Here is a 22,483-nt window from a genome sequence, read left to right as displayed (position 1 = left end):
CTCAGATAGGGTCAGTGTGCTTCCTTTACCTAACTCTATCATGTCTATTTGGTGAATATCTGGCACCGTTGACTTCTGCCTGTCTTCAACAACCTTTCTGATGTATATAATTGGACTTGGATAGATCTGTATTCAAACTACATTCCTGTTTCTGCACATTTATGATGCTGTGATGGTTCTTTACTATCTCAAAGGCAGCTTCTGCCGCAGATGATTTTGCTTGAAATTGATGCCTAATGCAATGTCCTGATAAATTCTGTTAATAATCTTTTGTAAATGGATATAGTCAGATTTTTTTTTTAAATTATAAATTGTGACCTGTTTAATTTTAATGCTAACACCAGAACACGTCTTTTAATAGTGGATAATTTCTGAGCTGGCTTGCTATACCTACTCTATGGCAGTGGTGCCACTATATGACACTCTAGGACCTGAAGCTATTGTCTACATCATTAACAGAGGTATGTATTGGTGACGACAATTTTTAATTGTCAAATGTAAAGCATACTGTGATAAGTTAAAGAGAGCACATTAAGTAGTAAAGGCTGTGTCAGTAATCCTAGTACCAGACAAATCAGGCAAAAGCAGAGCAGAGAGCAAGGGAAGTCCAGATTAAACTGCATTTATTTCAATGCAAGAGGCCTGACGGGCAAGGCAGATGAACTCAGGGCATGGATGGGTATGTGGGACTGGGATATTATAGCAATTACTGAAACATGGCTAAGAGAGGGACAGGACTGGCAGCTTAATGTTCCAGGGTACAGATGCTATAGGAAAAATAAAACAGGAGGTAAGAGGGGAGGGGGAGTTGCACTTTTGATTAGGGAAAACATCATGGCAGGGGATATATCCGAGGGTTCGCCCACTGAGTCTATATGGGTAAAACTGAGAAATAAAAAGGGAGGGGAAATCACTTTGATAGGGTTGTTCTATAGGCCCCCAAATAGTCAGAAATAGGGTGATAATAGTAGGGGATTTTAACTTTGCCAACATTGGCTGGGACAGCCATAGTATTAGAGGGTTGGATGGAGGGAAATTTGTTGAGTGTATTCAGGAGGAATTTCTCATTCAGTATGTGGATGGCCCAACTAGAGAGGGGGCAAAACTTGACCTCTTCCTGGGAAATAAGGAAGGGCAGGTGACAGAAGTGTTGCTGAGGGATCACTTTGGGACCAGTGACCATAATTCTATTAGTTTTAAGATAGCTACGCAGAACGATAGGTCTGGCCCAAAAGTTAAAATTCTAAATTGGGACAAGGCTAATTTTGATGGTATCAGGCAGGAACTTTCAAAAGTTAATTGGGGAAGTTTGTGGAAAGACAAAGGGACGTCGGGTAAGTGGGGGGCTTTCAAGTGTGTTAACCAGGGTTCAGGATAAGCACATTCCTCTTAGAGTGAAGGGCAAGGCTAGTAAAAGGAGGGAACCCTGGATGACTCAGGATATTGAGGCCCTGGTCAAGAAGAAGAAGGAGGCACATGACATGCATTGGCAGCTGGGATCAAGTGAATCCCTTGAAGAGTATAGTGGGTGTAGGAGTAGAGTTAAGAAAGAAATCAGGAGGGCAAAAAGGGGACACGAGATTGTTTTGGCAGATAAGGCAAAGGAGAATCCAAACAGCTTCTACAGATACATAAAGGCCAAAAGAGTAACTAGAGAGAGAATAGAGCCTCTTGAGGATCAACAAGGTCATCTATGTGCAGATCCACAAGAGATGGGTGAGTTCCTAAATGAATATTTCTCATCAGTATTTACTGTTGAGAAAAGCATGGATGTTAGGGAACTTGGGGAAATAAATAGTGATGTCTTGAGGAGTATACATATTACAGAGAAAGAGGTGCTGGAAGTCTTAAAGCGCATCAAGGTAGATAAATCCCCTGGACCTGATGAAGTGTATCCCAGGACATTGTGGGAGGCTAGGGAGGAAATTGCGGGTCCCCTAGCAGAGATATTTGAATCATTGATAGTGACAGGTGAAGTGCCTGAAGATTGGAGGGTGGCAAATGTTGTGTCTTTGTTTAAAAAGGGCTGCAGGGAAAAGCCTGAAAACTACAAGTCGGTGAGCCTCACATCTGTGGTGGGTAAATTGTTGGAAGGTATTTTGAGAGACAGGAACTACAGGCATTTAGAGACACAAGGACTGATTAGGGACAGTCAGCATGGCTTTGTGAGTGGAAAATCATGTCCCACAAATTTGATTGAGTTTTTTGAAGGGGTAACCAAGAAGGTAGATGAGGGCAGTGCAGTTGATGTTGTCTACATGGACTTTAGCAAGGCCTTTGACAAGGTACTGCATGGTAGGTTGTTGCATAAAGTTAAATCTCACAGGATCCAGGGTGAGGTATCTAAATGGATACAAAATTGACTTGATGACAGAAGCCAGAGGGTGGTTATAGAGGGTTGTTTTTCAAACTGGAGACGTGTGACCAGTGGTGTGCCTCAGAGATCAGTGCTGGGTCCACTGTTATTTGTCATTTATATTAATGATTTGGATGAGGATATAGGAGCCATGGTTAGTAAGTTTGCGGATGACACCAAGATTGGTGGCATAGTGGACAGTGAAGAAGGTTATCTCGGATTGCAAAGGGATCTTGATCAATTGAGCCAGTGAGCTGACAAAAAGCAGATGGAGTTTAATTTTGATAAATGCGGGGTGATGCATTTTGGTCGATAGAACCCTATTTTTCTTGGAGCTATCTGTAATCTCTTTACATATTTGCTCCTCAATTTCCCGCTGACTATTTGGGGGCCTATAGTACGACCCTACCAAAGTGATTTCCCCCTTCTTATTTCTCAGTTCTACCCAAAAAGACTCAGTGGCCGAACCCTCGGATGTATACCTAATGGGAGGGCATTGGGGCGAGTTACAGAACAAAGAGATCTAGGGGTACATGTTCATAGCTCCTTGAAAGTGGAGTCACAGGTGGACAGAGTGGTGAAGAAGGCATTCGGCATGCTTGGTTTCATTGGTCAGAACATTGAATACAGGAGTTGGGACATCTTGTTGAAGTTGTACAAGACATTGGTAAAGCCACACTTGGAATACTGTGTGCAGTTCTGGACACCCGATTAAAGAAAGGACATTATTAAACTAGAAAGAGTGCAGAAGAGATTTACTAGGATGCTACCAGGACCTGATGGTTTGAGATATAAGGAGAGGCTGGATAGACTGGGACTTTTTTCTCTGGAGCGTAGAAGGCTGAGGGGTGATCTTATAGAGGTCTATAAAATAATGAGGGGCACAGATCAGCTAGATAGTCAATATCTTTTCCCAAAGGTAGGGAAGTCTAAACTCGAGGGCATAGGTTTAAGGTGAGAGGGAAGAGATACAAAAGTGTCCAGAGGGGCAATTTTTTCACACAGAGGGTGTTGAGTGTCTTGAACAAGCTGCCAGAGGTAGTAGTAGAGGCGAATACAATTTTGTTTTTTAAAAAGCATTTAGACAGTTACATGGGTAAGATGGGTATCGAGGGATATTGGCCAAATGCAGGCAATTAGGACTAGCTTAGGGGTTTATAAAAAAAGGATGGCATGGACCAGTTGGGCCGAAGGGCCTGTTTCCATGCTGTAAAACTCTATGACTCTAAGACTGACTACGATCTACCTGCATTGAAAGTGAGGATTTGTATAAGATATTGTTTTGGATCATTCTGTACCTCAGTACAAGAAGCAGTCGCAATGTATATGAATGATTTGGAAGAAGGAACTGAATGTATTATCTCCAAATTTGCAGATGTTACAAAGTTGGGTGGGAAGGTGAGCTGTGAGTAGAATGCAGAAATGCTTTAGCGTGATTTGGACAGGCTGAGTGTGTGGGCATGTGCATGGCAGATGCAGTATAATGTGAATAAATGTGAGGTTATCCACTTCAGTAGCAACAATAGGAAGACAGATTATTACAGTAAATTGAGAGAGGTGGATATGCAACGAGATCTTGGAGTCCTCATGCATCAGTTGCTGAAAGTAAGTGTGCAGGTATAGCAGGCAGTAAAGAAGGCAAATGGCATGTTGGCCTTCGTAGCGTGAGGATTTGAGTATAGGGATAGGGATGTTTTGCTGCAATTGTATAGGGCATTGGTAAGGCCACATCTGGAGTATTATGTGCAGTTTTGGTGTCCTTTTCTGAGGAAGGATGTTCTTGCAATAGAGGGAGTACAGCAAAGGTTTACCAGGTTGATTCATGGGATGGCAGGTCTGTCATATGAGGAGAGACTAATTCAGTTAGCATTATATTCACTGGAGTTTGGAAGAGTGAGAGGGGATCTCATAGAAACTTATAACATTCTGACAGGGTTAGTCAAGGTAGATTCAGAAAGAATGTTCCCAATGGTGGGAGAGTCCAGAACTAGGGATCATAGTTTGAAGATAAGGATAAACATTTTAGAACTGAGGTGAGAAGAAATTTCTTCACCAGAGAGTGGTGAATGTGTGGAATTCACTACTACAGAAAGTAGTTGAGACCAAAACGTTGTGTGATTTCAAGAAGAAATTAGATATAGCTCTTGGGGCTAAAGGGATCGGGGGATATGGGGGGGGGGGGAAGGAGGGATCAGGATATTGAATTCAATGATCAAAATGGATGGCGGAGCAGGCTCAAAAGGCCGAATGGTCTACCCCTGCTTCTCGTTTTTATGTTTCTATGCAGTCACCTGCTTCTTCATCTCTCCATAGCAGTGTGTGAAATAATTGAATTGCACTAAAATAATACTGGGGATCCAAATTGACAAGGTCTCTTGCCCTGGATTTTTTCTCCATGTGTCATTGTCTGGGGAAAAAAGGATATTTTTATATAAGTGTGTGTGCAGGTAATGGCTTAAGGCACAGTTCTGGTGGCTGTGGTTAAATCAACTACATGTGAAAAAATCCTGGTTCAGTTGCCTAAGTGCTGATTTTCCCTGGGTAACAGTGGGGGTCATTGTGAAGAACCTCATGGGTTAAGAGCAAGAAAAATTGATTTTGCACACTTGACAAAAATAGGGCAACAGAAAAAGTACCTTTGTTTGCAAATTGAAGGAGGGAGAAAGTGGGTAGCTAATAGTTTTTAAAGTTTATTTATTCGTCACAAGTAAGGCTTACATTAACACTGCAATGAAGTTACTGTGAAACTCCCCGAGTCACCACACTCCGGCGCCTGTTTGAGTGTACTGAGGGAGAAGTTAGCATGGCCAAACCTCCTAACCAGCACGTCTTTTGGACTGTGGGAGGAATTTGGAGCACCCAGAGGAAACCCATGCAGACACGGGGAGAGTGTGCAAACTCCACACAGACAGTGACCCAAGCCGGGAATCGAACCCGGGTCCCTGGCGCTGTGAGGCAGCAGTGCTAACCATTGTTAGTTGTTATAAAATCTTTTCATATCTCCGGTGTCTCATCCATTTGCTCGTAGACTATTCCTTCAGTTTGTAATGTCAGGAACCATTCTGCACCATGCTCACAGCAAGGAAACCATTTCTTCAGTAAGCATTGGTTGGAGGATGGAGCTGATTCTCAAACCCATAGCAAGTGTGGCTACCAGCAGCAAGATCTAGATTCACAATCTCCCATATAGGGTTAGATTTTCACTACCAAAGATGATAGCTTGAGATGGGAAATTACTCCAACTCTCCAGGACTGCCACTGTTTAAAAAGTGCCCTGATATATCTGCTTTTCATTCTGCAGGAGTAAGGTAGTGTCAGGCTCGCCAACCTGAAGCATGGCATAGGTGGCCCTGGGTGGGCGAGTGCTGTGGTGGGCTGTTTGGCAGCTCAGCCTCTGTTCTCTGGAACTTCATCCCAGTTGTTTTACAAGCTGTGAGGCTTTCTAGCCCTCACCCTTCCACCCAACCCACATCTCATAGCTCCTCATTCCCTCCATGCCAACTCATGCCCCCACTCACCTGAGCAGTCACCCAGTTTCCACCATGGGAAAACCTTGGAATGAATGTGGAGATGAAAAAAGAAACTTAATATAGCTGTCACTTATACATGCATGATAGTGAAAAATACTCCCATTAATGAAATCCATTCAAAGCTTTCAAATCTCCTCACTGGTTAATCTCTAAAAATAAATAAACTTGTATTCAAATTCCACATCAAAGACATTAAAACCTTTAATAGGCTCTTGAAACTTTCAGTAAAACTGTGAACTCAACACTCTGCTGAGGTAATAATAGTTTAGAAACTCAACCAAGCATTCATAATGTTCCTTGTGGGAAATACCAACAGTGTTCCATGGAAATCACATAAACCAATGCCAATTTTTCCTAACTTATACCAGGTATTCTGTCAATCAAAGCAATTCAAAAGAGGGTTTCTTTCATACTCTGACAACTTCTGCCTGTTTTCTTTTGATGCTTAAAGAGTAGAGCATTTTTATGAGATCTTATCCATCCATCAAGTGTATTTACATCTATTCTGTCCATTTCAAAAGGAGTTAAAGCCCTTGCAACAGCCAAAACGGGGCAACAAGTTTGAATAGCCCTGCTCAGTTGAGTTACCCTGCTGTTTGAATCACATCACACCCCTTTTGCCCGTATCAGCAAAAATTGGGGATGGAACTTCTGCATCCAGGGTCTGGTAACCTTTTGTAATGTCCACAGAATCCAGCCCGTATTGTCAGACAATGTACTGCACTAAACTGAGATCAGGAACATGTTTGTGGTTTATTGGAAAATTATTTTTGCTATTTTGATAAAATGCTTCAAGGATTTAAATACATTCCATTTATGTAATTATTGGTAAGAAGATTAGAACAGACTTGATCCTTCGTGAGAAGAGTTGATTAAATTTAAGGCTTTAATAACCATCAACTAACAAGTTGAAGGATGGAAGTAGTTGTGGAAATCTTTAACAACAACATTTACTTAAATGTTTATTATTATCACATTTTCCATTTAATGTGTGATTAAATCACGTTTTGAAATTTGAATTACCTAACCCTGCGAAATGTGAATTATGTCGTCCCCTAATAGCATTGATAAATTTTATTTCTAAGAAAGACGTTTATTAACTCTAACATTCCTCATGTAGCTGAAATTTCCACTGTGATATGTGACAAACCAAACAAAGTTAACACTTTGCTGGAAAATTGTGAAAAGAACCTCACTCCAATTCTAAAAACTATTATCTTGATGGACCCATTTGATGATGCTTTAAAAGAACGTGCAACAAAATGTGGAATTGCAGTTCTCTCACTGAAAGAAGTTGAGGTAAGGTGGCAGGACTGAATAGCTGCTTATTCTGCATGTAACTATGCTTTAACTGAATGGATGGAGCAGACATTGATCATTCACAGTTGGGGACCTGGTTGAGAGTTGGTGTTTTGTTAATCAAACCAGAAGTAGAAGTTAGACATCAATAAAGCTAACAAAATATTCAAAACCCTGATATTGCACTTGAAAAAACTCAAGAATATTCTTCTTTACCCTGGTGCATACTGTTCCAACCTGTAATTGGATGAACAGAATCCAAATGATGGGGAAGTTTCTATAAAAGTGAATATTTCACTGGTGGCACAGTGGTTAGCCCTGCTCCCTCATAGCGCCAGGGACCCGGGTTCAATTCCTGGCTTGGGTCACTGTCTGTGTGGAGTTTGCACGTTCTCCCTATGTCTGCGTGGGTTTCCTCTAGGTTCTCTCGTTTCCTCCCACAGTCTGAAAGACGTGCTGGTTTGGTGCATTGACCCGAACAGGCGCCGAAGTATGGCGACCAGGGGAATTTCGCAGTAACTTCATTGCAATGTTAATGTAAGCCATACTTGTGACTAATAAATAAACTTTACTTTAATTGTAGAAACAAATTCAAGATCTAAACTGACAAACAATTTGAGGGTTCTTTCAACTCTGTCCCTGTTTAATTTTGATACTTGAAGTGCAATGGAGTTAAATCACATTCTAACCTGCAAAGAGGCTCTTCTTAGTCAGGCTATGAAGTTAATGGATTTATTTGACGTAGAATCATGCTGGGCTGAGCTGATGTTTTGGGGCCTTTACTAATACAGTTTTAAATGTGTTACATCGCTGGAGGAAACTACAGTTAAAATCTATAGCTTCCATTTATAAGCAATTCATCATAACTAATGCACAAGAAGTTTTAAATTCTAATGTTGCACTAAGTGTACCAGATGCATTCTTGGTCACCCACTAAAAGTTACAAATGACATCTGAATGTGCTGAGTGTAACTATCTCCTTCATTTGAGGTGAGAGAGGTGTCTGTGCTCTGATTTGCCCTCCTTTTTGACAGTTTTTCTTTTCCCTCTCCCTGACATTGCACTGTATGCTGAGTCATTGTTCTGCAAACAAAGATAATCGTAGAGTTGTAGAAATTAGATGCAGAAGGAAGCCACATTGTCCATCATACAGATACCAATGATCTTGCTCTTGTGCACTACCTCCTAGCTTCTGATTGCTTTAAACCTGCCAACATCTACAAGTCTTCCTCTCTCACTCTCTCTCACTCTGGCCTAGTCACTGTGAGTCTAGTCCCAAGCCTCAGAACAACTGTCCTTTTTCTTTCCTGGACTCTGATATAGTGTCATTTTTGATACAGTGCTTTGATCCACACAACATTCTGGAGAAGAGGTAGCTTTAGTATTATGTAAAATCAGTTTTCAGATTGTACTGCATCGTAGTACTTGACAATGCTAGTTAACACCAACTGATTGACCGTTTAGTGAAGGGTATAATTATATCCATATCTATCATTTTCAATTGATGGGTGCACAATGTATGTATTGCCTGTGATATGTTGGAACTACCCAAGTTTGATGGAGCTTCATTGCATTGTGGTCCATTTGATCCAACAGTACAAGAATAAAAGCGCTCACTGCCTTTGTTGGTTCCTCTTGGGGTTTCAATACCATGCAACAATTTGAGTTTATTGAGAAATTGGAAAAATCTTGCTCCTATCCTCTTACTTTGGGTCAGTGATTTCCTTCACAGAAGAACCATTGGGTGTTATTCTCCACAATTTACTCAGAGCCCATGTTAATGAATACTGGATCTCTTCAGGGCTGTGTACTTTCACCTTTGCTTTTCATCCTCTACATGAATGATTGCTGATCAGAGCACAACAATGTAACAGCCCTGCTGATGATACGGTACTTGTGGATCTCATACGGAATAATGAAGTCAAATTCGGTGGAGAAGTACGCAGAATGATGCAACAGCAATTTTCTTAAACTGAACAAAAACAAAACAAGAGAACTAGTTGTAGACTTTTGGGGAAAGCCAATTAATGATCTTGTTCCTGTGAAGATTCATGATATGGACATTGCTACCCAGATGCTTGTAATTACTAACCATTTCAAATCAACTACTTCAAAGTAGATGATAAGTTGGATTTGAGGAGCGGCGTACAGGCATGGTAGTCAAGGCACATAATGATTATACTCTCTCAGTAAAATCAAAATCCTTTCAAAGATCCCACAGTCCTGAAACTCTTCAATGTGGCTACAGTTGAGAGTGCTGTTCTTTTTAGGTGTCTCTGCTGGTACTGTTGTCTTGGAACAATAGTCTCTATAAGGGTACAGAGATTATTGAACCAGGCAGGACGGGTTTTTCATGAGCTGGTCTTTCTGCTCTGGAAGAATTCTGACGCAAGTAAAGAGTGTGATGAACAACGAGAGTCATCCCTCTGTCTCTATATTACTGTTGGATGTGTTCAGGGAAAAGGCTATAATTCCTCAGATGCAGGTTCTTGAAACCTGTTTGTGCCCTTCTCTATAAGAACTTTTCATAGAATGCACGGCATGGAGACAGGCCCTTTGGCCCAAACTGGTAAACCCCCACAGACACGGGGAGAATGTGCAGACTCCGCACAGACAGTCACCTAAGCCAGGAATCGAATCCAGGTCCCTGGCACTGTGAGGCAGCAGTGCTAACCATTGTGCCACCATGTCATGAAGAACGTACAGTCTCCGCACAGACAGTGACCTAAGCTGGGAATTGAACCGGGGTCCCTGACGCTGTGAGGCAGCAGTACTAAGCACTGTGCCACCGTGCCACCCTAACATGAGTTTGATGAATAGATGAGGACTTGCTGACCATTTCAATGGTTTGGAATAGTTTAATATATTTGAATCAAAGCTGGACATCTGTGATAGGGTAATTTTCCTTTATCGTTATTCATTTATATGTCATTTTAAAATAAATGAGCAAGGTATGCAAAATAAATATCTATATGGGCAATAGAATTGAATTGAATTATCCCAGAATAGCGCCTGTTCGGGTACACTGAAGGAGAATTTAGCATGGCCAATGCATCTAACCAGCACATCTTTCGGACTATGGGAGGAAACCGGAGCACTTGGAGGAAACCCACACAGACACTGGGAGAACGTACAGATTCTGCACAGGCAGTGACCCAAGCCGGGAATCAAACCCGGGCCCCAGGCGCTGTGAGGCAGCAGTGCTAACCACTGTGTCACTGTGCCGTCCAATCACCACCATGCCACAAATTTTGCTGTTTGAAATTGATTTTTCATTAAGTATAACCTGGTTGGTTATAAAACTGCACAGAATGTGCATGCTATATTCCAGCATCCTCTGTGTTAGTACTTGACTGTTGGCTTGATGCATTTCTAATGGTTTTAAGTTTTGGAAGAAACTGAAGTACCCACTGTAGAGTTAACTTAGCCATGGCAACAGAGGTCCTACTGGAGGCTGTTGCCAACAATGGTTGTTACCTGTTTTGCATTATAATCGCACTTATCACTTGTTGCCAACGTAAGTTTCAGCAGTAAATGGAAGTTTGACTACTAAATGGATAAATGTTGTCTTTATTCGAAATGATTACTATGAATCTAGTCCATAGTGTGTACCATACTGTCCATAACACCATCTATCCTCCTCTTTAGTTTGGCTCTTAAGCAAACACTTCACCATTATTCACATTGCACCCTTGTTTCAGGAACATAGGAATTAAGAGCAGAAGTAGGCAATCCATTCCTTCGAGCCTGCTCCGCCATTCAAACAGGTCATGGCTGATCTCTCCCTGGTCTCAAATCCAACTACCCACCCTTTTCCCTGTATATATCCCTTTCTCCCTTTTTTTATTATCTATCTCCATTTATTTTTTTACATCTTTCTCCTTCTTGAAACCACTGAATGATTTTATTTATAAGTGTGTACTTCAATGTTCTGACTTGCAGTACAATACCACAGGAGCTCCATCGGTATTAATTACAAATGTGTTTTTTCCAGGATCTTGGAAGAGAGAACCTAAGAAAACCAGTTGTAAGTATGTTGACTAAATTTAATGGGAAATGACAGTGGAGCTATTGAATCCTAACCCCCAACCCCTTTGCCCATTTCTCTGCCCCTTCATTTACTGGAAGATTTACACTTGCATCAAAGGATTGATTATTATTATTATTGTAGCCTGACTTGCAAATGTAAGATGAACCAGCTCAGCCTGTACTAACATGTCAACATCCAAACTCTGTCTAGGGAATGCAGAGTTACACAGAAATTGCAATCCAGAAATAACTTGTTTAGCCTAACAAGATTGATGTTTATTTTTATGGGCAGAAGTTACATTCCACATTTTCTATCCTTCACTCTGTCTAATCTATTCTGAAAAGTTGGCTGTGTGTAAAGTTGTTTCTTCTGCTTCATCCTAAAGCTCTTGCATTTCATTTTACTTGGTTCCTTTTTTATTCTGTGCAACCAAAAACAATCTACTCTGTCCCATCCCTTCATTATCTATCAAATCACCCTTTTAATCTTCTCTTTTCTTATAAAAATGTCCCCAATTTTTCAATTGTTGTATCACCTCTTATAATGCAGTATTGTGGTGAATCTGCTATATCCTGTCTATTGCCTCAAACTTCTTACGGAGCCTCAAAAGACAGTATTACAGCTGTGGACTTCCTAAGGTTTTATAGAGACTCATCATTGCACTTCTACTTTGACATTCTGTGCCTCTAGACTGAAACCCAGGATTCAGATTACATGTTTTTAAAGAGTATTGTCCACTCTGATAATGATTTAATGCTTTGTTTTCCAAACCAACATCACCCAGCTTTCTGTCACGTGTGATTATCTACAAATTCACGTTTACTAAGATTAAGTTCAACCTGCCATTTTTGTGCTTTCCTAAATATATTGTCAGTATTTCCTTGGAGCTTCTGTTGCATTCCTGAATTGTTTCCCTACACCTGCAGCTGTTTCCCTATTCCTACCCATATATCCCAATCACTTGATGCTCACAGTGAACAGAAGTTTAAACTGCTATCCATTGGCGAGTGTCTGGAACAAGCTGCCAGGGGTAGTAGTAGAGGCGTGTACAATTTTGTCTTTTAAAAAGCATTTAGATAGTTACATGGGTAAGATGGGTAAAGAGGGATATCGGGGGCCAAACGTGGGCAATTGGGACTAGCTTAGGGGTTTAAACAAAAGGGGTGGCATGGACAAGTTGGGCCGAAGGGCCTGTTTCCACGCTATAAACCTCTATGACTCTATTTATACAGAATAAAGCTAGTAAGTTGTATATTTATATTTAATATGTATTTTAAAATGAGACTTATTGTTTTACAGCCACCAAATCCTGAAGACCTGAGTATTGTATGCTTTACAAGTGGGACAACAGGTATTTCAAGTCTTGTTCAGATTTGACACTTTTCTCCTCGAGTGACTTCCATGCTAAAAAACATGTGGGCCGGAACTCTACCACCTCGCCCACCATGAAATCGGAGTGGGCGAGGGTGCGACAACAGAAATCTCCGTTGACCTCGGGTGGGAATTTCCGGTCTCGCCCGAGCGAGGTTGTAAAATCCTGCCCCATGTGGTATCTGTAATTTAGGGTTTACAATAAATAACTAATCATCCATTGTGCAGGGAACAGAGATAATTAACTCTCACACAGGTATGACTCTTGGATTCCAAAGACTTTGGTTCGAATCCAGCCAAGACATTTCAAATCCACAAACAGCCATTTTTGTTTGAAGGTCAGAGACTGGAAATCCAATAGCAATGGGCTTTTGATGTTTTGTTTTGGAAACGGTATTCTATACGAAGGTGGGAGGAAGAATAAGAAAGAAGAGAAAAAAAGAATTGGTGCAATTGGAATTAAGATCGGGCTACATGCAGCCCATTGGAAAAGAAAACTAGCCAATTTTCATGAGTTGTCCCAGAACAGTGGTGTTAATCGTGCATATCAACCTGACTTTGTATGTTGCAGGAATCCACTCTGATCTTTGATCTGTACGGCTTAGTGCTACACCAAGTAATGTTTTATTCACTGAGCCATCAGGGATGTGTGCTCTTTCATCTCTCCAAAAAGAGTTCAACTCATTACATAAAAGCATATCTGACTGATGTATCTAATTACATTCTTTGCACTGGATTGCCAACTGTAGTATTCCCAGCACTGATAGTTGTCAAAAAAGGTTACTTCCTTTAGGAGGATTCTCTCATTCCTTAAAACTTCAACCTGTTGCTTCACCATCATTTGGTGCAATGCTCATATATTATCTGCAAGGCAATTTCAAACTGTCTGCAAGACAGTTTCCTAAAATCATTCCAAATAAAGCAGAAATAATAGGGCGGCACGGTGGCACAGTGGTTAGCACTGCTGCCTCACAGTGCCAGGGGCCTGGGTTTGATTCCTGGCTTGGGTCACTGTCTGTGCAGAGTTTGCATGTTCTCCCCGTGTCTGCGTGGGTTTCCTCTGGGTGCTCTGGTTTTCTCCCACAGTCTGAAAGATGCGCTGGTTAGGTGCATTGGCCATGCTAAATTCTCCCTCAGTGAACCCGAACAGGCACCAGAGTGTGGCGACTCAGAGATTTTCACAGTAACTTCATTGCAGTGTTACTGTAAGCCTACTTGTGACACTAATAAAATAAATAAACTTTTGTAAAAGGGTGTTCGAGCGGAACAAGGATTAATGTAGGACTGGAGGACAGTACTGCCCAGAGTATGGTGTAGAGAGTCACATGATGGTAGACTGTGCGTTGTAGAGTCTGGAAGGAACCAGCATTGAGACACAGCATCCATACAGGGCAGCTCTGTATATAGTTATGGGTTACCAATAAATGGGTTTTATGTTGAACCATACAAGCCTCCAGACTTTACAGTGTAATGTAGCAACATTATAACACTGCCTATTTCCAGAAATTTTAGGTTGACGATTAAACCTGACTGAGAAATTGGAATCTAAGAACGATTCAAACTCAACACAGAGCTGCTCAATAGGCTGAGTGAGCACAATTCCTTGGTTAAAGTTCACATTTGTTGTAGTTTTATACAGAAGCTATCTGATAATTAATACATTTCAGTGAACAACATCTACACTAATCCAGATTATATTTAAAATGAGCATTTTTGTATCCTTCTCGAAGCTTCGCACATGAATCCTCTACAGTTCTATAATGGGTATCTGAATTTGTCCCCGTAGGTGATTCTAATTGAGACAAAAATCAAATATAAACCTTTGTGGCGCTTAACATGGCTATCAGTCTCCATTTTGCTCTCCGCTTATTTTAAATCTTAAATTGTTTTCCAATATCCTGTGGAAGTATGACTGACAATCCATCAAAGATGCTGAGTCATACTGGCTGCCTTCATTTGTTTTTGAGTGCGCGGAGGGGGCAGAAATTAGATTTTATGATTTTGAATGAGGAAACCTTGGATAATGAATAGCTGCAATTTTTGTTTTGTGAATTAGGTAATCCTAAAGGAGCTATGTTGACCCATGGAAATGTCATGGCCAATTCAGCAGCTTTCTTCAAAATAATTGAGGTTTGTATATTAAAATAGGATACATGATGTGGAGATGCCAGTGTTGGACTGGGGTGGGCACGGTAAGGAGTCTCACAACACCAGGTTAAAGTCCAACGGGTTTATTTGGAATCACGAGCTTTGTGAACCTACTCCCACTCACCTGTTGAAGGAGCAGTGCTCCGAAAGCTTGTGATTCCAAATAAACCTGTTGGACTTTAACCTGGTGTTGTGAGACTTCTTAAAATGGGATAAATCTGGGACTCCTGTAAAAGCTGAGATCCTTCAGTAACAGAAGTGGCTTTCGCAGTATAGATTTCTCTTGGTGGAGCACGATCATGTTTAAGTAAAATATGTGGTTTTTGCTTCATGTTACTCTCTGCTTGTCTCCCACTAATTCTTCGCATTTATAACTGCCTTTTGTTCTTTCCACCTGGTTCTGAGGTACTTGTTTATCCAGCCAGCCCCCCCCCCCCACCCCCCCCCCCCCCCCCCCCCCCCCCCCCCCCCACCCCTTGCTTTTAAAACAAATGCTGGAAATACTCAGCAGGTGAGACAGACTTAACGTTTCAAGTCGATAACCTTTCCCTTCAAAGCTGAATAGTTGGCTCTACACGTGCTTTCAGAATAGGAAATGTGGAGAACATAGACTATGAGCACCATGGAAAGCAAAAAGAAAACCAATGCTGGAGAGTACACAGTGAGGTCATGGATCCCCTATGAGCAGCAACATGGAAGATATTGTGGGGTTGATTTTTTTCGTAACTGGCAGGCATCATTTATGTTCAAGCAGCCCTCATCAGGTCTTCAGGCAGCTCTGAAAGATGACTGGGAAAAGTCAAGATGAGATGGATCCCAAGATATGATCCAAGTAACTTTTAAACTTTTTTTGAAGGGTGTATGCTATAATGGAGAAATTAATATTATAATTCAGAGGATCCAGATTTTTTTCCCTGTTTAATTTAACATTTTTTTAATATATAGAATCATGGAATCCCTACAGTGCAGAAGAAGGCCATTTGGCCCATCAAACCTGCACTGACACCAATCCCACCCAGGCCCATAACCTCATGTATTTACCCTGCTAATCCCCACATTTTTGTGTAAAGTTGAAGGTTATTTATTAGTATCACAAGTAGGCTTACATCAACACTGCGATGAAGTTACTGTGAAAATCCCCTAGTTGCCACACTCTGGCACCTGTTCGGATACACGGAGGGAGAATTCAGCATGGCCAATGCACCTAACCAGCATGTCTTTGGAGTGAGGGAGGAAACCGGAGCACCTGGAGGAAACCCACGCAGACACGGGGAGAATGTACAAACTCCACACAGACAGTCACCTAAGGCTGGAACTGAATTTGGCTGCCTGGCACTATGAGGCAGCAGTGCTAACCAAATGTTTGAAAAGATGGCAAAATCTTGATTCCAATTTCAGATTCACTAAAAAGCCACTGGCAAAGGCCTATTGGATATTAAAAACAGAAAATAGCAGAAATAGTCAGCAGGTCAGGTAGCATTGTGCATAAAGGAACAGTTATGTTGATGACTTTTCATCAGAACTGGAAAAAGTTAGCAATGTTAAGGTTTTAAGCAATTATAGAAGTGGGAGACAATGTTCTCTCTGAGCCACATGGCTGCATAACAACCCAAAAGTTCCTTTGCTGCTCATGCACAATCATGATGTGGAGATACCAGCGTTGGACTGGGCTAAACACAGTAAGAGTTTTAACAACACCAGGTTAAAGTCCAACAGGTTTATTTGGTCGCAAATACCATTAGCTTTCGGAGCGCTGCTCCTTCGTCAGATGGAGTGGAAACCTGCTCTCAAACGGGGCACAGAGACACAAAATCAAGTTACAGAATACTGATTAGAATGCAAATCCCTACAGACCTGGTTGGTTGTAGGGATTCGCATTCTAATCAGTATTCTGTAACTTGATTTTGTGTCTCTGTGCCCCGTTTGAGAGCAGATTTCCACTCCATCTGACGAAGGAGCAGCGCTCCGAAAGCTAATGGTATTTGCTACCAAATAAACCTGTTGGACTTTAACCTGGTGTTGTTAAAACTCTTACCATGCACAATCAACCAGAGGATCCAGATTTAAGGGCGGCACAGTGGCTCGCACTGCTGCCTCACAGCACCAGGGACTCGGGTTCAATTTTGGCCTTGGGTCACTGTCTGTGTGGAGTCTGCACGTTCTTCCCGTATCTGCGTGGGTTTCCTCGGGTGCTCCGGTTTCCTCCCACACTCCAAAGATGTGAAGGTTAGGTTGATTGCCCGTGCTAAATTGCCCCTTAGTGTCAGGGGGACTAGTAGGGTAAGTAGGTGGGGTTAAGGGGATAGGGCCTGGGTGGGATTGTGGTCAGTGCAGATTTAATGGGCCAAATGGCCTCCTCCTGCACTGTAGGGATTCTATGAACCCGTTATATCATGTGCATGGTCATGCAAAAAATTTAAAGAGGCTGCACATTCCAAGAAGAAAATTAGACGGTAGATGGGGGTGGGGATGTACATTGAGCTTTATTGGAACAGTGCGGAGAGTGTGAGTGGGATAGAGAATTAAAATTGCAGGTGACCAGAAGCTCTTTTTTGTTTGCTGGCTGAAATGGAGGTGTTCTGCAAAGCAGTCACCAAATCTCCATTTGGTCTTGCTAAGGTAGAGGAGACTGCAGTGTGGGCATTGTAAGTAGCGCAAGTGGCTCATCAGGAAGAAGGCCAATAATAAGGGAACACATGAAAAGGCATCCTCTGTATTTACATAGGAAGTTGCTCTGGGAAGAGGCAGGGTTTTGGGGTGATTTGGAAGCAGCGCAGGATGTTGTGGAAGGAATATGGCCATTGGAGTGGTGGGTGGGTATTGGTTTGGGAAAAGAATTGGATGTAGCAGGGAATAAACTGAACAGGGGGGGCGGGGGGGGGAACTAGTTAAGATGGGAAGAAATCAATTCTGTGAGGCAGGAACAAGTTGAAACAATGGGTTTCAGAGGGATTCCAGAGGCATTTGTGGATCTTTGGAAAGGAAGTGGAAGAGAAGAAATGAGTTTGGAGATCACCAACGGAGATGAAGTAAATGATCACCTTGGAAATAATGGTTTGATATTTGATGGAGTCACAGTCTGGGGATAATAGGATTTTTCTTGCTTGCACAATCTCTCTCTCTCTCTCTCTCATTATGGCACCGGAGGCCATTTGGCCCATTGATTCTATGCTGGACTTGTCTGAAATTGAACTCATTTCTTTTCAATGCTGCAGGTTGGCTTAGCTCAAAAATTGAGTTGGCATTAACTCCAGTACTGAGACTTGTAGATCATGTTGCACTATATCTGAAAGATAGAATTAAAGAATTACTTGTTAACATGTCTTGAACTGTGGTGAATCATTGTCTTACAATAATCTAATCGCTCTCTGTCTCTTCTCTGAACAGTCCACGTTCATCCCCAAAACTGATGATATTTCTATCTCCTATCTTCCCCTGGCACATATGTTTGAAAGAGTGGTGCAGGTAACTGTATTCATTTTATTGTGACTTATTTCAGCATGTATAAAGCAGCAGGCGTGGGGTCTAATTTTGGACAAGATCAAAACTATAGACTTCAAGAATAGTTTGGCCTCTGAGTTTTACAAAATGGAAGTCTCTGCGTTTGGGTATCTATTGTTTTTGGAATCCAAACAGTTAACTTGAGACTCTCAACTGGTTTCAAGTTGATAATTAAGTAATTGAATTGTTCTGTGGATTCCAATTATCAATATCCTTTATTGTCAATGGTTAAAAGTAGGGGATGCTGATAGATCACAGGATCATGTTGAAAATGACTTATTCAATGGATACAATTGTTCTGCTTCAGACAGCACTATACTGCAGTGGCTCCAGAGTGGGGTTCTTCCAAGGCAATATTCAGTTGTTGATGGATGATATGAAGACACTCCAGCCCACCGTCTTTCCAGTTGTGCCTAGGCTACTGAACCGAATCTATGATAAGGTTTGTTATTTCTGTTGGAAGTAATATTAAAGAAATGGAGTAAATTTGTTTTCAGTGCAGTTATTCCTCTCAATATGCTCTTGGTGACTTGCCATTATTGAACAAATAATGGATGCCTGGATACTCCTCATAGAAGAATCTCATAGAATCCTGACAGTGCAGAAGGAGGCCATTCGGCCCATCGAGTCTGCACCGACCACAATCCCACCCAGGCCCTATTCCTATAACCCCACATATTTACCCTGCTAGTCCCCCTGACACTAGGGTCAATTTAGCATGGCCAATCAACCTAATCTGCTCATCTTTGGACTGTGGGAGGAAACCGGAGCACCCGGAGGAAACCCACGCAGACACAGCGAGAATGTGCAAACTCCACACAGACAGTGACCTGAGGCCGGAATTGAACCCAGGTCTGTGGCACTGTGAGGCAGCAGTTCTAACCACTGTGCCACCGTGCCGCCAACATATTTATATATTTTTCCCTCTCCCTTTCCCTGTTTGCTGTTAAGCTGACTGAAATAAGGTGCCTGAGGGCTGACAACTTCCTCTTCTTGGAAAGTAACCTGTGTCTTCCAAAGATTGCGTGATTTTAAATGCAATAAACCCAAAACGTACTTCCTCAACTTGGCTGCAATACACTTCCTTACATTTGTGCAATAAGATTCACTGAGATATAAACAATGTTGATCTTTCATGCTCTTTAACCTTGATAAAAGATTTCCCGTCAGAAAAAAGATACAAAAATCTGAGGACACGTACCAACCGATTCAAGAACAGTTTTGTCCCTGATGGCATCAGTCTTTTGAATGGACCTACCTTATATAAAGCTGATCTTTCTCTGTACCCTAGCTATGACTGCAACACTACATTTTGCACCCTCTCCTTTCCTTCTCCCCAATGTACTCTATGAATGGTACGCTTTGTCCGTATAGCGCAAGAAACAATACTTTTCACTGGATCCCAATACATGTGACAATAATAAATCAAATCAAATGTGAATCCTTATTAGCCTTATTATCACTTCATTCAGAGACAAAGTGAATGCATTCAGTTGAGTAATTCTGAGATACTAAGTACAGAGGGTCTGACATCTCACATTTAACTCTTCATAGGTGCAGAGTGGGGCACAAACTCCCTTCAAGAAATGGCTATTGAATCTTGCTGCTAGTAGTAAAGAAGCTGAAGTAGCCGAAGGAATTATTAGAAACGACAGTTTCTGGGACAAGTTGATTTTCAACAAAATTCAGGTATTTTATTATCTGTTTTGTAAAATGTCCTGACCAATGAGCTTTATTATCTCCTTACAGCAAAGATACTTTTGATCAGTGGTTCCTAGTCAGGCTCTTAGTTGTACTGATCGAGCGTCAAACATAAATATCTGGATTTTTTTTTAGATATGTATGTTGTTGTTAATAAATATTAACTTGCAATTCTATGTGTTAAAGCACTTGCTTTTAGCATCTAGGTAAGCATTAGGGAAGTAACATTTTACTCTCTACAAATACTGTTCTCTAACTGAAAACCATAAACTGTGCTTGGGAAAGTATTTTCCATTTTTTTCCTCTTCGTTACCTGATATATATAAAATTAGCACTTAGTAGCCTTTCCCTTGGAGCAATCTGGTAACTCAAGCACACTGTGCCTTTACCATTTCATAGGTCCATAATGTGAAAGATTGGGTTTGTCCATTGTGAAATGTCTCCGCAACATGATTTAAGCAGAGAAAATCCAGCAGTCAGTCACAATAAAATGCATTTGTTGCTAAGTTACACCTCATTGCTATTACATAAAATAATAAATAGTGGTTATTTGCTCCTAATGTATTTTAGAACTTGTCTGCAAACCACTTGATAGCAGCTAGACTTCAAACTGGTGCCCATAATACGTGGAATATCATTAAGCAGTTCTTGATATAATGAAGTCTCAGGACAATTCCAATTTTTGAGCTTGTGGTGACTGAAGATTTGTTCAAGTGTGTGTGTGACTGATGATGCTTCAGTGAAACATTCTGAGATATGTGACCATATTGGCTGGAAATAGAGGCTCATGGATTATGAGGGTGATTATCAATCCGATTACAAATTGTGAGGACAAGGATAAAAACAAAAGGCGATCTTACAACAAAAATTCTAAGTCCCAAACAAGTGTGAAGCAGGAGAGAATCACATTCATTTTTTTGGGCAAACTCCCAGACCCAATCTTATGCCTCTTTAAAGAAAAAAACAAGGCAAAGTGTGATTCTTACCAGAACAGAGTCTATTCTCACAGGGCAGTCGGCTGCTGACTGCTCATGCACCGATCTCCAATGCACTATTTACAAGAGTACAGTTAATGCACTGGGAGATACCTCACTTCCCCCAGTCTCCTGGACATCGCATCCCTACCCCACCTCCCCCCTCAATCATGGCACCCCCCCTCAATTATGGCACCCCCCCTCCCAAAACCAACGCAAACCTGGTTTTTCACCTTTCTCGCAATCTTACCAGCTCGCCACGCCGATCGATCAGTGGGATGAGCCAGTAAGATTGCCCTCATCCATCCCCCCAAGAGTTGCCATAAATTGTTGTTTCACGCTGAAGAAAAGTGGACAGTGGTGTTTCCCAAGGGTCACTGCTAGGACCACTTTGATATATATAAATGACTCGGATATTTAACGCAGAGTAAAATTTGCCACTGATACTAATCTTGAAGTGTGGTGGACAGGATACTATTAATGGACTGCTGCAGGACAAAGACTGGCAGAATTGGCAGACAAGTGGTGGATGGAATTTAATATTAAGAAGTGAGGTGTACATTTTGGGTTGGGTGAAAATTACTGAAAGTAGACATATTGCTGAAGCATTGAGTGCACTAATAGTTACTAATATCAGTGTAACTAATAATTACACTAACCACTAACTCAAGATAATCAACTGAACTCAACACGTGGATCATTTTATACTAGCTAGAAGCGACATCTATTCAAATGTAGGGACCCATTCTCTGCAACAAGGAGGAATATCTTCAAGTCTTGTGCCTTTTTGGAATGGTCCACTCACCTGATGAAGGAGCAGCGCTCTGAAAGCTCGTGATACCATACAAACCTGTTGCACTTTTACCTGGTGTTGTGAGACTTCTTACTGTGCCCACCACAGTCCAAAGCCGGCATCTCCACATGATGGCCTTTTTGGAATGACCCAGGAGCTTGGGAAGGCTATCATTCCCCAGTTGTTTTTTCAACAGCAATGCCTTGGCCAATCAACGTTGACTTGCCAACCAATCCGGACCCTTTCCTCTTGTAGTATAAATTGCTGTGATTTGTTTGTTTGAAATTTGGCATTCTTGCTTTTGTCCTAATGAGTTCAAGACAACATGTATTTCTTTTCAACAATATTCAATCTGTACTAACAAACCACAGATGGGGAGAAGCAATATATACTCAATAGCATAGTTCTAAAGTGTATTCAGGGAGTTGGGGTTGGAGGGTGGGGAGGCAGTTTCATGTGCATGGATCTTTGAAGATGGCAGAGCACACTAAGACAATAATTAGCCAAGTATATGAAATCTTGGACTTCATCAATGGAGCATAAGAGCAGAAAGGTTATGCTGAACTTTATATAAAGCTCTGGTTATGCTCAACTAGAATATTGCCTCTGCTTTTGGTCAACGAGTGCAGAGACGATTTAGCTACAAGGTTAGGTTGGAGGAGTTGAGATTGCTCTCTTTGGAACAAAGGAGATTGAGTGGTGATTTGAAAGAGGCATATGGCAAGATTTTTATAGATTTTATATAAGGCAGCCAAAGAACCATCCCATTAGCAGATGGTT

The 22,483-nt window shown here is 41.5% G+C and overlaps 1 protein-coding gene across 4 annotated transcripts in view; it reads left to right on the top strand.

The window, feature by feature from the left end:
* Nucleotides 1-22,483, top strand: part of acsl5 (acyl-CoA synthetase long chain family member 5) — a 60,444-nt gene that overhangs the window by 22,395 nt on the left and 15,566 nt on the right. For all 4 annotated transcript variants that reach the window (XM_078224360.1, XM_078224359.1, XM_078224361.1 and 1 more), the window contains 8 exons: nt 362-461; nt 7,007-7,185; nt 11,180-11,212; nt 12,515-12,566; nt 14,643-14,716; nt 18,122-18,199; nt 18,543-18,677; nt 19,790-19,924. In XM_078224360.1, coding sequence (XP_078080486.1) covers nt 362-461; nt 7,007-7,185; nt 11,180-11,212; nt 12,515-12,566; nt 14,643-14,716; nt 18,122-18,199; nt 18,543-18,677; nt 19,790-19,924 — 786 coding nt within the window. The remainder of the gene's footprint in view (nt 1-361; nt 462-7,006; nt 7,186-11,179; nt 11,213-12,514; nt 12,567-14,642; nt 14,717-18,121; nt 18,200-18,542; nt 18,678-19,789; nt 19,925-22,483) is intronic.

The sequence above is a fragment of the Mustelus asterias genome, chromosome 11 (assembly GCF_964213995.1).
Source record: "Mustelus asterias chromosome 11, sMusAst1.hap1.1, whole genome shotgun sequence".
In the NCBI taxonomy this organism is placed as follows: Eukaryota; Metazoa; Chordata; class Chondrichthyes; order Carcharhiniformes; family Triakidae; genus Mustelus; species Mustelus asterias.
The sequence above is the reverse complement of the archived record's forward strand: the minus strand, read 5'-3'. Positions and strand labels throughout refer to the sequence as shown.